The 15,273-nt window shown below is 40.6% G+C and overlaps 1 protein-coding gene across 3 annotated transcripts in view; it reads left to right on the forward strand.

Annotated features, from left to right (window-relative positions):
- The window catches only part of ARHGAP18 (Rho GTPase activating protein 18), an 82,344-nt gene that overhangs the window by 17,834 nt on the left and 49,237 nt on the right, over positions 1-15,273 (forward strand). For 2 of the 3 annotated variants that reach the window (XM_063124688.1, XM_063124691.1), the window contains exon 1: positions 3,655-3,825. The exons of the other annotated variant lie outside the window; for it this stretch is intronic. In XM_063124688.1, coding sequence (XP_062980758.1) covers positions 3,680-3,825 — 146 coding nt within the window. In that variant the 5' untranslated portion in view covers positions 3,655-3,679. Of the gene's footprint in view, positions 1-3,654; positions 3,826-15,273 lie in introns of those variants that run through there. 3 annotated transcript variants of the gene reach the window in all.

The raw sequence follows: 15,273 nt of genomic DNA on the forward strand, positions 1-15,273 counted from the left end.
GTAATTCTTTATAGGATGTTTTGTAACTGAGGGTAGTTTTTGTCATACTGTCAAAACACTGAAGACTTTCATATGAAGTTCTGAAATCCCTTCAGTTTAATACAGTTGCATACCCTCCATGAAAAGCAATGTTAAAACATTGTTATATTTAGGCATCCATAATTTCCCTACTTCAGGAATGACACAGTACATTTCCTATTAAATCTTGTGTCATGAAAATTATAAAAACAGTTACTGTGATTGAAATGAAGTAAGCTTGGTTGATAGCAGTTCAATTTAGGCTGCAATCCTATACCAACTCACCTGTACATTGCATTAAACTCAGTGGGTCTTACTTTTGAGTAGACATATATAGAATTACACTGCCATCCTATCTTTGGTTTAAACATTTGCTCTGCTGTAACTGTTAGGTTTGGATTAGAAAAAAAGTTGTGTCACCTGCCAATACTTTGTTACAAACTCTAAAACAAATGAAAACAATAAATATTTCTATATCTCACAGAGTGAAGGAAAGCTGAATATACCAAATATTGTGAGATCCCATCAAGTCTAAGGTCAAGTTAGGAACACACAAGCAGGAATGGAGTGAGGGTTCACAGGGTCAAAGCTCTGGCACCTGTTGATTAGCAAGGAAGATGCCTTCATCCGCCTCCCTTCCCTCTTGACTTCTCTGTTCCCTCTGAGCTTAACTGCAATCCTCACAGCAGCTGAGAAGGAATCGATTTCCCCAGAAATAATGCATAGTTGTGAGCTTTCCTTGTGGCAATGCAAAGTACTTTGGAGTGTCCATTGGCTTTACAAAAGACCTGCTTTTGGAAGAGCTGAAACTGATAGAACTGGTTTGCTGATATGGATCAAAACATCTGGCTGCATTTTTCAACTCTCCTTGGGGTGTGTGTGGCTATGATGAACAGCTATCATGCAAAACTTACCACTGTACATAAGCCTTGCTCTCATTTTCAATATGCATATGCACTGAGCACGTGCAAGGGAGCAGGAAGTGCACTATTGGCCTCATTCCCCACACATTCAATAAAAGGCATGAACTGTATGCATGCATGTAAGCTCCTTTTGTGGGATTGGAAGAGCCAAACACATGCATAATATACGCAAGTAGAACGCCTCCTCTCATATCTTTGCCTATATGTGCAGAGATTAGGGGCAAGGCCAGGAGGCACATTCTTCTCTCCTCCTCCCCTGCCTTTAGTAAATACCTCTCTTAAAGATGAGAACACAGAGTTATTGCCTGCAGATGTTTGAGTGGATCTGCAGTGCAGTGGATTCACCCATATTAACTGAAGATTCATGGTTTTAATATTGCCTGTCTTGTTAGAGCTGGATGGGGGCAGCTCCACATCATAAGAATCACTGGGTCCACCCCAGCCTAGTAAAACAGATGCAGGAGTATCCTGAACTGAAGTTAAACAGTTCTGTTGTTAAAAATAATCAGTTTAGTTACAACAGGCAGCAGTGGCTGTTTGCACCTTGACTGCCAGCTCCTTTCCTAGCCAACGACAGCTACTAGTATTGATGGCTACAATTTCTTTATTTCAAGAACAATTCTATATTATTATTATTATTATTATTATTATTATTTACTTATAAAGCGCCATCAATTTTCATGGGCTGTAAAGAATAAAACAAAACAAGACAATCTGCCATATGGCTTACAATCTAAAATCACCGTAACAGACAGGGGAGGGAGGGGAAAAATCAATAGGGGTAGGGGACATTAAAACTAAATATAGACTAGTATGACCACGCTACAGTTACTTCCAGGCAAGTACGAGTAGCTCCCTCTCAGTTTTCGCTTAGGAAGGCCTTGAAGTCATTTTTATTTCAGTCTGGAATTAATTAGGCTGGTTTGAAATGAATTGATTATATTGCTCTCTTTTATTAACTTAAATGAGAATTTTGATGGTTCTTTTAACATGTGTTAGCATCTTGTATGTCACTTTGGGAAGATATTTATATTTTATGTGGCAGCTTATAATTTTTTTAAATGAATAAATACATTTTAGAACTCAGGCTGCAATCCTATACACACTTTTTAAAGGAGATAACATTAGCGCATGGACCAAAGCTTAATTCAGAATAAGCATGAATAGGATAGAGCTGCATAGTGCCAGTGACTGAACTGAATTGATGGGCTAGCTTTCTGACACAAGTATGGGAATCAATGGAAGTGTGCGGATAAAGGAAGATTTAACCAGCCATTGGTAAGATGGTAGGTGAAGCTTCCAAAGGGGAAAACTATAAAATTAAATCTATACCAATGTGCAATTTACCAAAGTCCTGAAGGGACTTTCTGTCATCCTGAAAGAACTATATTCTATTTTTGTTTTGTTGTAATGTTTGTTTCAGTATTTTACATATGGTAAAACACCTTTGGTGCCTTGCCAGAAAGACAGTACTGAAAAATAATAAACATTTCAGTTAGAATGCTGACATTTTGCAGGGCAACCCTACCTGTAGTAAATCAAGTTAGCATTTCAAATAAATCTACAACTGTTAATAATCCACTATCCTCATTAAAAAAGAAAAGAAAAAACTAGCCACCTTGCCCATACATGATTTGTTAGGGGAAAACCAAACCAAACCTCATTTATTGACCAACTTGTCCATAATACCTTTTTATTCATTTTGTGGCACATTGCTCACCTGAAAGGAAAAAAGAACTGCAAATGCTTTATCTTTCCGGCTATATTCACTCACCCTTCTACTTGCCTAGTTGCTTATGGTATCCTCTCCTAAAAATATAAATGTGGGGGGTCGGCGAAGGATCATAGCAATGGTTTGCTTGCACAGGGCAAACGCCTTTCTAAAAACAAACAAAAAATCCAAAACAAACCCAAAACAAACAAGCATTGAAGGGAAAATAAATTGGGCAGAAAGTATTTTTTCAGCACCCTGTTTGATGAGAACAAAAGAATACAAAGCCTACTCCCCCGCCCTCTCTGATTCTGTCAATTATAAGTGTCTGCCCAAATCTGTGCAAGAGACACAGCATTGGGCCGCTAGTTGGCAGAAAAGCCCTTTCCATGTTGATCTGACAGAAATACAAAACGAACAAATAAAAAGCTGCATCGTGCTGAAATGGCAAAGAAACGCACATTCATGGCCAGGCGCCGAAATCTGTTCTGTGATCTGTTCTTTGCCGGTCCTTTTTCCTGTTCCACTGTTTTATTAAGACCGTAGCCGTAGGTACGCTTTGAGGAAGTAGAAAATCTGTAAGCAAGGGGTTAAGAAACATCTAGTTTAAGTTACGTTACAAAGCAGAAACAATCCGCTGGGAGCAAGAAAAGACAAAGTCAGCAAAGCAACGCTGCCGGGCGGGAGACATACGTAAAATCCTTTCCTTGCAAGCTGCTGGCGGCGTGAATAAGAGACCGGGTGCGTGTGACTGGCCTGCGCCATCCCACTCCCATGCTCGAATCATCAAGCTGCAATGAGCGAAACGCTGGAAAAAGAAGCGCTGCGAGGGACCCCGCTATCAACCCTGGCGTGAGTCACGCAGTGCAGCTGGCGAAAGGCGGGCCTTCGCTCCGCCCCCTCGGCCTGGGTGAAGCGCCGGCCTCAAAGGGGAGGGCCCGCTGGATGCTAATGAGCTAAGTTGCCGGGCGAGGCAGGAACTTCGGCTGCATTTCGGCAGCGCAACAACGATGCCATCGCGCTCACCATGAGTCGCTGGTCTGCTTCCCAGGGAGTTGTGTTAACAGCTTATCACCCCAGCAGCGGCAGTCGTAGCAGCAACACCCCCCGCCACAGTGCTGATCATGCCGCGGCAAGCACCGCCAAAGAGGCTGCAGACACGGCCCCCTTAAGGTAAGGACTCGCTCGAAGCCATCCTTCGGGTTGCCTGCCGGCTCTGGCAGCCGCACGGATGGGGGAGGAAAGCGAGGCTGGCTGGCGGCTTCTCCTCCTCCTCCGTCTGTCTGCGCTTACCTGTTGACGTAGGCACGCTGGTTGGAGCCAGGTACGGGAGGCCGGCTGTGTGAGATCATATGATCAAAGTTTAAATGTCAGAAGAAAGCTAATAACAGCGGCCATGGGGTGAAGCGCTCACGGCTTTGTGGCGCTGCAGGTAACAGGTGCACGTTAGCACTCACGTAGATTGCGGGGACAACGCACGAAAAATATGTACACAGCAGTAAGGCGTAACATCAAACGTCTGAAAACAAAATCCAGTCTGCAGGGAGGAAAGTAGCTGTAGCAGCAGGAAAATGTTTTGGACAGTGGGAAGACTGAGGCACGGAAAGGGCAGAGTGCATGTGGAAGTGGAGGAGCTGTTGTCCCACATGTTAGGTTTCGGACAGAGGAGTTGCAGTATGTTTTACATCAGTGTTCCCATCCTAGAGATTTTTTCTCTCTAAAGCGAATCCGGTTGCTTTTGATGGATTTTACTTTCAAGCAAGAATGCAATCTGAAGCGTGCAGTCCTGATCTGGGTGTGTGTGTAGGGAGAAATGAAGCAGCACTTTTCAGATGGTCATTTTCTTTTGTCTTCCGGGGGAGGGGGGATATCTTTAAGGAACAAACTTCTTTAAAATTATGAAGTAGGCCAATAGACTGAACGTTCCCTTTTCCAAAGAGGTGCAAATAGTGTTCTCTGATAAATTTTCTTCAGTTCTTGCAAGGCTCTGGTTATCCACCCCCCCCTCCACCTTTTTCTAACCTCAGAACTTCTCTATTTTGCTGCCTCTGAGATATGCTTGCATACATGAAAAATGCTGATTGCAGCATGCTTACATACATGGAAAGAAAGAAAGAAAGAAAGGTGGATTTAGGGTGGATTCCTGCATTGAGCAGGGGGGTTGGACTCGATGGCCTTGTAGGCCCCTTCCAACTCTGCTATTCTATGATTCTATGAAAGAAAGAAAGAATATCATTGTAGTGTGATCCTTGGCTCCTGAAGTTGGGGGACACGGCGGTGAGGATGGGGCAGAGCCAAGTGTGATGTAGGAAGAATTGGCTTCTACAGGATTGTTGCATGTTCAGCCTCTATTACAGGGATGCATTCCTGAATGCCTTATGCTCCCCACACAATATCTGCAACATGCACTGTAATAGTGTCTTTATACCTTTTTAATGATTAAACTATGTAACTGTAAAATAATGATTAATTTTAGTATTTTTTTTAATGATGCATGGAGAAGAGATAATGAGATGCAGGATTAAGTCCCCATTATCTCAAAGCTCTTGCCTTGCATTGCAGGTTAAAGCAGTCGCATGATACAATCATATGCATGCTTATTCGAATTTAATCCATAACGGGGATTTTTCTGAAGTAATTGTGCATAGGATTGTTATCTCTTCCCTACACAGATGGCCAATATCTTGGCTAGAAAGTCAGTTGAAACCAGTGTCTTCCCATTCCTATTGGGCATAGTGGCAGGGGCTGGCGGGAGTTGTAGTCCAACCTAAAGGCAGGATCTCCTGACACGGCAATCCCCAGATGTGACACTATTACAGATTGTTAGGCCTCTAAAAATATATTTTCACTGATTTCTGACCTGCATGAGCCAGTGTGGTGTAGTGGCTAAAGTGTTGGACTGGGAGTTGGGAGATCCGGGTTCTAGTTCCCAAATGGCCATGGAAACCCACTGAGTGACTTTGGGCCAGTCACAGACTCTCAGCCCAACCCACAACACAGGGTTGTTGTTGTTAGGATAAAATGAAGAGGATGAAGATTATGTATGCCACTTTGAGTTCCTTGGAGGAAAAAAAGTGGGATATAAATGCAATAAATAAATAAAAAGCCAGTTTTCTGGATCTTGTGGTCTGTTGACCTTATTCTAAGGAGTTAATTACTTCTACTATAATGATGTCCAGTCTGAAATTCTTGTGGTTTCTGAACTCTATCTATTTTTAAGGCAAATCTCACTTCTTCTTTTTTAAAGTTTGGAATATTTAATGACAAAAACTCCTGTTACTGTCTCTTGATTACCATTGTGAACAGGTATGCTTGTTTGAAGCAGGACACTATGCTTCCTGCATTCCATGGTTATAGGTACATCTGAGTACAAGAGCATATTTGGATGCTTTCAGATAATCCTGGGGTGTAATCCTATGTATGCTGTGCTTCAGGGGTTGGCAACCTGGTGCCCTCCAGATGTTTTCGATACAACTCCCATTATCTTTGACTATTGGCCATGATGGCTGGGGCTGGTGGGAGTTGTCCAAAACATGTGGAAGGCACCACGTTCCTTGCAACTACTTTACTTAAAAGCTCCACAGAGTTCCATGGGATTTACTTCCTAGTATGTATGCAACAGACATAGTTTTGCAGTACAAATGATTTATTTAAGCAACATGTTAAACGAAGGTTTCCCCAGGCATTTTAGTTTCCAACATCAGCATTCTTCTTCTGCCCCCCATAGAGACAGAATGTATCTAGGGCTTGAGGAGTTCTATTTCAATAGCTTTTTTTGAGGGGGGCGGAAATGTTTTCTTTATTTATTTTCCAAATGTAACGACAAAGAAAGAAAGAAATGAAAGAAATTACATCAAGTGTAAATGTAGTGGTTGACAGTAGTATGTTCAACATATTTTTTTCCACATTACTTTCCATGGAAAAATGTTAATGGAATCCATTGGCTGCTTAATTTCTTTTCCATAATCTGAGGGAAGGCTGTGACAGATGTTGCTGCATATGCCCCTGATTTGTATATGAAATAAAATTATGCCATATTGTATTGAACTCAGATATTTTAACTTTTCCTTTCGCTAATTTAAGATGACATGTCAATTTTTCTACCATGGCTATTTGCCACAGCTCCATGTATCAGGACTTCCATTACCCTACAAGCTGCCATCACCATGCCCACAATTAATTTCTTAGATGTCACTTTTGCATTTTGTTCTTACATATTGTTAATATATCCAATGCTACTATGACATACATAGTTTGATTTGTAATGTTAGCCATTTCTGAAAATATCATTTCCTCAAACTGTAACATATGTTCTAAGACAGAACATTTTCTATTTCCATAGCTGATTCAGTTTGCCTCACGGTCTTGTAATGTTGCAAGACTGTTAATAATGGGGAAAATCTGCAAATACTAATTTCATTCAAGATATTTACTGAGTATTTTAATCTTTATTTCACTCTGTAACTGTTGCTTTAAATTTGATGTTGCCTCAAAAGAGCTGGGATGAGTCAGAAGCGTGATTCCATTCTCTCTCTATGTTTAAGGGGAAAGCAACCATTTCTGTGTGGTGGTTCCCTGTTACAACTATATGTTAGTTTTCTGGTTTGGAGCAAGGATCGCTATGCAGAGGAAGTGGCCACAAATGATGAGGTCAGCATTTGCGTTGCTAAGTTGAAATACTGAGTTGATTATCCTAACCCCATGAGCCTGCCAACATTGTAATAATGTTACTAGCACTTCTTTAGGATAGGAAGGAAGTGAAGGATGTTTGTTTGCTCGTGAACGGCTACTTTTGGCTGTTCTAACCCTCCCCCACTCCAGATGTGCTTAATTTGGCTTCCCTCCAAGCAAACATTTCAATTCCTAGCTCCACATATCTCTTCCCTCAAACTCAAGTTTTATCAAGATACAACAAGCTGTTGTTTTGATGTGAAGAGACACCATTATACTATTTAATGATTAACATTCATTTTTATGGCAATTTGAAGAAATATTTGGTTAGGATTTATTCTGTGAAGGAGATGTAGCCAATATGTAGAGGACTTGCCTTTTCAGACATCCTGCTGTGTTTGCTTTTGCTTTAGCATGGCTAACCAGGTTCTAATCCCATTCATAAAACTTGAGCAATGGAAAATGAAAATAGAGCTTGGGGTGGGGTGAAGAAAGCCCTCTAACGATAGCAGCTGCAAATTGTAGAGTTAAGTGTAACCAAATTAGAATTCCAAAAATAGGAAATACTGCTGTGGTTTGGTATCCTGTAGAGCAGTTGACTCCTGCATCACTTCGGGAAAACGGTATGATCTGGCATAAGGATCATATGGGCATCTGGTTTTGTGTGGTTTATTTTGGTCCTCTGTAGCAAATGAGACACCAAGAGGTTTATTTGGATTGGGATAATTATGTGGGAGGTTTGTCCTCCCTCCCTCAGCACTGTGGCCTTGATGTGAATTCCCTTCTCCACTGCATTTTTTTTTAAAGTTGGGAGATCCAATCACATATCTTCTGCTTTCATACCTGGTTTGGTGAAGTTGTTTTCCTCTGTAATGTGGAATAGTGCCAGCTACTTGGTGCCAGAAGAAGGGTAGAAACAATAAGGTGAGATGCTTGATAGAATATCTTTTATTTTTGTCAAAGCTTACAGTGATAGCTTGCCCTTCAGCAAGCTGATGAGAGATAACAAGGTGCTAATAAGTGTCACACATAGAAAATGTAGCAATTTGATACCTATAGAATCACATTCTCATTTGTGAAGAAATTTCCTCTGTTGTTTTGCTATTGCATATGTCATTCTGCAGAAGGCTGTCATACTGCAGCTTCTCTGCATGTAGATGCATAGTAACTTACCATGTACATGGCAACAATGTGGTGAAAGCTTGCTAGAGACTGTCATGAAGGAAGAGGGCTGTACTCTTACACTGACCATATAATTGTTATATTATTCAGAGATGAGGGTTTGAGATGAAAAGAATTCTCTCTAAATTTGAACATCATAGCCCTATTCAGGCCTTCTGTTTCTGTGTACACTAAACATGCGAGGAGAGGTGAACTTTTTGAACAGGAGAACGAGAACCTGCTGCCTATGCGGCTGAGAATGATGGAAAATCAGGGTTCTCAGTCAGGTGGAGAGGCTCACAAAATCGCCCTCCGCAAATAGAGGGCATGGAATATGACAAGGAAGAGCAGGGCTAGAGTCCTCTGCTATTTAAGGTAAGCATTTAGAAAATGCCTGAATAGGGCTAATATGGTTTTGACATTCCATTCAAAAGCTATGAGTCTATTTTCTCTTTCTCCCCCATGCCCTGAATAGACCATTGTTGGTTGAAGACCCTGAAAGCACTTTTGAATTTTGCATAATTATTCCGTAGTAAATGGCTGTATAACTGTGGCTTTTCTCTCAAGTTTGTGAACCCTGATAGAAGTGGAATAGTTATTTTGTTTTTCAGCTGGATTTGTGTGAACCATAATCACTCACTCTTACAAACAAATGAAAAAGATCATGGTTTTGCTCCCAGGACAGAAGTGCATACTTTATCCCATTCACATTGGAGAGTAAATCCTATTGAAATCAGTGGAAGTTACTTTTCTGTTAACAGGTCTAAGATTTGTATGTTAGCACTGTCTTGCATCAAGAGTCTGGAGAAGACAGTTAGGCAGAGAACGATGGGTGGTGGACAAGATTCTCCTACAACCTGTCCGATAGTTCTTTCAGTATTTCTGTGAGTGGAAACTCTTCCTCTGTGTTCTCTTTCTCTGTTGGGGTCCCTCCGGGATCTCTTCTCTCTCTGTAAACTGTCCTTGAGTGAACTCGTCAGTTCTAATGGTTTCCAGTACCACCTGTATACAGCTGACATCCAACCCTGTCTCTCTACATCTGAGCTGATCTCTTCACTCTAATTACTCATCTCTAACTGCCTCTGATATTTGTGCTTGGATGCTTTGTTATCTCAGACTTTGTGAGTTAGATCAACCTTTACCCTTTAGTGAACAGAAGGGCTCCTTCCATTTTTCAAGGGAACTGGAGGAATGAGGGGGGAGGGCGTAATTTTCTCTGATTCCTCTTGCAGCCCCCAGTGTCACCTCCTATACTCTTCAGGAGGGTCTTTCAAAACTGAATCCCTTCTCAAAAGCTACCTTTTCTATGAAGCCTTTGGCACAACCCTATAAATCCCATGCCATACCACAGCCTTTGGCCTAAGCATGTGCAATGGAAACAGCTACATATTGCTTCCCTGTTTAATCCTGCCTGTGTTGCATTTTATATTGCGAGCTCCTTGGGGAAAGGACCTGTCCTCTTGTATTCTGTAAAGCACCCTGCACCCTGATAAACTACATCAGCTAATAAGTAATTGTACAGCATGGAGGAGGATGCTTGTATGGGATTGCCCATCAAAATGCATGGGTAATTGTGAATTGTGAAGTGGTTGAAATATTGTGAAATGGATGGGATAGGAATAGAATGAGTAGGAATAACAAGTACGTGTTAGACTTCTTCCTGCTTATCTCTTTGGAATTTTGTTGGTTTAATTTTTGCCAGAATGCATACTTAGTGCCCCCATACTTAGCCTCTCTGTTGCCATATCTGTATATTGATATGGAGCATGAATTTTTGTTCATTCCGTTTTGACCCCTAGATATTATTTGTTTGAGTCTGGAATGATCTAAAATTAAAGCAAAACCCCCCCCCCCAATGAATTGACAGCTTTGCAATAAAAAATTAAAGTTTATAATAATTTGTATTGTGGATCTGAACAAGTACACAATACATAATCACATGTATTTGCTATTAATGTCTACAATTTCAGAAAAATAATTCTGGTTTTAAAAATTAGTCGAAATGTCAATAATTAAATGTTAAGTTTTGAATTTAGACACTGTCTCATTTCTCCCTGTATTGCACTGCAATTACCTTGCAATGCATACTTTTTGGGTAAAATTAAAGCATTTACTACACAGATTCGGAAAAAACTTTTTGGGGGCAAATTTCATCAAAATAATTTGAAAAACATGTTTTTCTATTATGTATAATTCCAAACTGTGGGTCATAGCGATTGGCAGGTTTGTTTGTTTTTAATTTTGAAAAAGCTTTCCAAACTGAATATCTTACTTACTGTGCTAATCTATCCAAACAGTTTTAATACAAATTTAATATGAAGTTGTGTAATTTCAAGATCGGGTAAAACAGGTGATTAATGAAGTTAGTAAATCACACACAGTTACGGATTTTTCACAGTGGGAACAGCTAGTTTTCATTAACAGAAAGCATAACCCAGCCTTCCTCAACCTGGTCCCATCCAGATATATTGAATTGCTGGGAATTGCAGTCTAAAGCCTGTGGAAGGCTCCAGGATAGAAAGGTTGCTATAACTTGAATACTGAAACATTTTGCTTGTGGTGTCTTTGAGTAATGTTGTCTGTGGTGTTACTAAACATGGCAGGACCTTCTTGGTGGCCTCCCTGTGCCCAGCTAAAGAACTGCCTTCCCTAGAGATTTGTCCCCATTCTGTTGTCATCTAGGTGCTAGGTATGTGTACCTACTTGTGCAGGCTTTTGGGTTACAGTGCTCTATTTGCTTTTGATTGTATTGATGCTTTTATTGTATTTTTTTAAATATTTCTGATTTTAGAGTCATGGCTTTATGTGAGTTATGTAGTGTGCTGTGTTTTAAATAGTTTTTAACCCCCCAGGCTCTTTGTGAGGAAAGGCAAGATATAAATCAAATCAATAAATAATAACGTGCACTGAAAGGGTTTGTATTCCATGTTAGAAAGGTCAGCCATTGTATGCTGAGATGTATGCTTGGCAGCATGGTGTTTGTCAAGCAACACCATTTAGTAATTGTAATAGTCACCTCAAAAAGCACATGAGATTTTAGTCACTCTAATCTAAAGACTGTCAAGTTTATATGTATGAGTAATTTATAATTTAAATCTATTCATGTTTAGTCTGAAGGAAGTCCCATCATATTCAATGGTCCTAATCCTTAATAAGTGCATTTATTATTCGTTCTAACCACTGTATCTCTGTGGCTGCCATGCTAACTTTGTTCTAAGGAAACCAGTTCTCCTACACAATTTGATATGCAAAAGTCTGTCACAACTTATATGGAACGCTGCTGTTCAGTGGTGCACACACACAACAGTCACCACATAAGAGAACTTTGTGGATAAGAACATAAGAAGAGCCATGCTGGGTGAGACCAAGGGTCCATCTAATCCAGCACTTTGTTCACACAGTGGCCAACATGTAAGCAAGATCCTCGTGCTTTGTGGGAGGATAATGGCTTGGATCCCAAGGTACCATTACTGAAAACCATTTCTGATATAGCAGAAAAGTGTTGTGTGAGCAAAGTGAACTTCAGATGCCTTCTTCATTTGTGTAAGCCGTTGTAACATTTAAGCCCTTGGGTGGTTAGCTATTTTTTCCATTGGATTCCATGGGCTGCATCCTAAGAGAAGAAGGTTCACAGAAGGAAAGTTTCCTGACCCCTTTATCCCCTGCCCTTTGCAGCTGCCTGTGCTCAAAAAGCCTCTTTGGAAGGTCACAAACTCATCCTAAACAATGTGGGGTGGTCTGTTGGGAGAGAGGGAGAATCTCCCCAAATTGGCTGGACATCTGCCTAATGCTGGACAGTTCCAGGCAGGTCCCATCCCTCCTTGTTCTGGACTGTCCCCTGACCCTCCAGAGAGGGTGACTCACCCAGTTGCAAGGAAGAGGAGACCAGATTCATTACAGAGATATTGATGCTTTGGTACAGTTCAGTATTTACCCAAGTTATTATATATATGGGATTTGGGAGCAAATTAATGTTTTGAAGAACGAAGTTTGTTCATTACTTGTCGTCTTTCCTTTGTATGTCATTGCTTCTTGTGATCTTTAAACTTGAAAGCAGACTTCAGTCTTAGGATGTGGCGGCAAAAATGTTTATGTCCTTGATCATAACAAATTTTGCCAGCTCAATGTCTCTATTTTTCATTGTTACCTGTTTTGGTCATGCATTTCTATCGTATTTCTTTAGAACTAGCTAGCTGTTGTGGGGTGGGTGGGTTGAGGAAGCCTGAGAAAAGAAGTTGAATGGGATTGTTTTATTTTCCTGGTATGAGAATAATAATTCATTGCGGAGTATCACCAAGGCTTCAGTCTTCAAAACATACTACATTTATTTAACTGGGAGGTTCCCAGAGGAAGTGGGTTATGGATTGCAGCCCAGAGGAGTCCTGGCCCCAATCAGTAAGATCAGAGTTCTATTCTGTTTGTATCAAAATAAATCAGGAACTGATTTTATTTCCATTAGAATAAGCTCTGGGAATTTAAATTCATACTATGATTCTTAAACATATAAGTTCTCTGATTGCTTCACAGATGAAAAAGGGATACTGGTGTGTGTGTCGCAGGGAGGTAGCCTAGAGATGTGAACTGATGGACAATAGTGTGGCCAACATAATCCAGGTTCAAAAGTGTTATGGCTTAAACCAAACAGGACATGACATTAATTGTGTGAATGCAATTAAATGTTCCTATTTTTGTTATATATATATATATATATAGCAGCTGAGGGAAAGCTTGAGCAGGCTTGGGGCCATGGGGCGGAGTGGGGTGTGAACTTTAATTATTTCCCTCCCTACTATAATCTTGACAAAAATTATCTCTGAAGGGTAGGTCCATTCCAAAGGAACCTGATAGAGAGACCGTTTGATGAAGCAAGTCATCGTATTTCCAAGATTCCATTGCATGTGTCTTTTTTCATACAACTGTATGTATCAAACACTTGCACAGATTTTCAAACACAGGCATATTGTAAGAAGAAGCTGTGTTGTACATTTTTCAGTGTAGCCTGATGGCTGAATTCAAATCTTGAACTAACATTTCAGTTTTCTCTTGTCCATTCCTTAGGAGTCAGACAAATAAGGCCAGTTATCAATGTCTTCTACTTGTATTGTAAAACATTTTTGTATCCAGAACTATTACAGAACAGCTGTTGATGGGTGTTTGAAGCTGTGTGTCTGAAAAGCCATTGTTCCTGCTTCTGAAAACCTTAAAATAGCACAAAAAGATATTTGGTTAGACCATTTTAGGGCATTGTCTAGACCAATATCCCTATTTCCTTTAAATTATGATGGCTTCCTCATCCTCAGGAAATAAGATACATGTTGCTATAAGCATCTGTGGCATAGATCCACAAACAATCAAAATGTGTGCATATAATTCAAGGATGTGGAAGAAGCTGTATTGAGATAAACTAACATTCAAAGGAGTTGGCTTCCCTCATGGTAGAAAGTGTGTGTGAAACTTGGCATCGAGTTCTGTGCCTGAATTATCAAAAATATGTATGCTGTATGTGCTTGTTTGTGCTGAACACGCACTAGCAGCAAGATCCTTTGTTACTCATTTTATCTACTACTGAGTGTGATATCTTAAACATTATTTATGCACTTAAGCTGGATCAATTTTGGAAGAGGATTGGGATTGGGCTCCCCAGCAGTGGGGATTCCCTTAAAGGATCTTTGGGATGTGGCATGAAGACCAGGCCAGCTTGGTGGCTGTGAGCTTGCCACATCCAGGTTGGTGAGAAAGGGTTTCACATTAGTGGTCTGCACTGTGGTGGGCCCCTGACTGACATCCACCACCAGTGCTTCTAGCAAGCGGGCCAGGAAGAGGAATTGCACAGCAGGTGGGCTGGCCAATGACAGGATCCATAACCTATGCCTGTTCAGGCAAATCAATAAAGTTGTGGCTGGGTGAATAACATATTTTAAGTCTGTATGTCTGGTTTGTTCGTCTCATTTGCTTCTGCATCTCTTGGCTTGAAACACATAGTGACCCTTTTTAGATGACACGCTAAGCCACGATGGTTAAGCATTTTGAGCTAAACAGTATGGCTTAGAGTGTTGGGTGAACCATTCCTAACCACGGTGGCTACATAACCACGGTTTAAACATGCTCTTGAACCATTTGCTCCAAAAGGGGTAGTGGCCTAACCATGGCTTAGCATGGTGGCTGAACAAGCCCAATGCTTACAATGCTTACTCAAAACCAGAGGGTAAAAATGGTGAGTTTTATACCAGCATAGGATTTCCATGTGTCTTTGAATTTAGATGTAGAAATATGTACACAGTGGTGAATGGGTACAGTTTCTGCTATCTCCTTTGTGTATGTTCTGTATGTACATTTTTTGAGAATATGTTCACAGATCTTTGGAGGGTTTCTTAGCTCATTTGAAAAGGGCTGATAGCTTTGCCCAACTCTTGGCACCAGGAGAGACTTAGATTTTCCAGCTCTCAGTACTATGAGCTTAGCAGCAAATGCTCAGAGTTTTGTTGTGCTTATGGTAGGGATTTACAGATTTTGTTAAATCTGTTCTATCTGTATTTTGTGGATTGACTGGTGTCTGTTTTCTGCTTATTGATGAAATTAGATTTTTTTTTAACCAGAATTTTCTTCTACTTGTGCTCATTTGCATGAGCACAAGTGCACATTAGCACTAATGAGCACTTGCATGAATACACTAATGCTAATTAGTTAATGCAAATTAGTGCAATTTATCCCCGAAAATGACAATCCGGTCCACAAGTCCACAGACTCCATGTGTCTCAGAAAAAGCCAGTTGACTCCATAATCCACAGG

Source organism: Elgaria multicarinata, chromosome 4, assembly GCF_023053635.1.
Source record: "Elgaria multicarinata webbii isolate HBS135686 ecotype San Diego chromosome 4, rElgMul1.1.pri, whole genome shotgun sequence".
NCBI classification, from domain to species: Eukaryota; Metazoa; Chordata; class Lepidosauria; order Squamata; family Anguidae; genus Elgaria; species Elgaria multicarinata.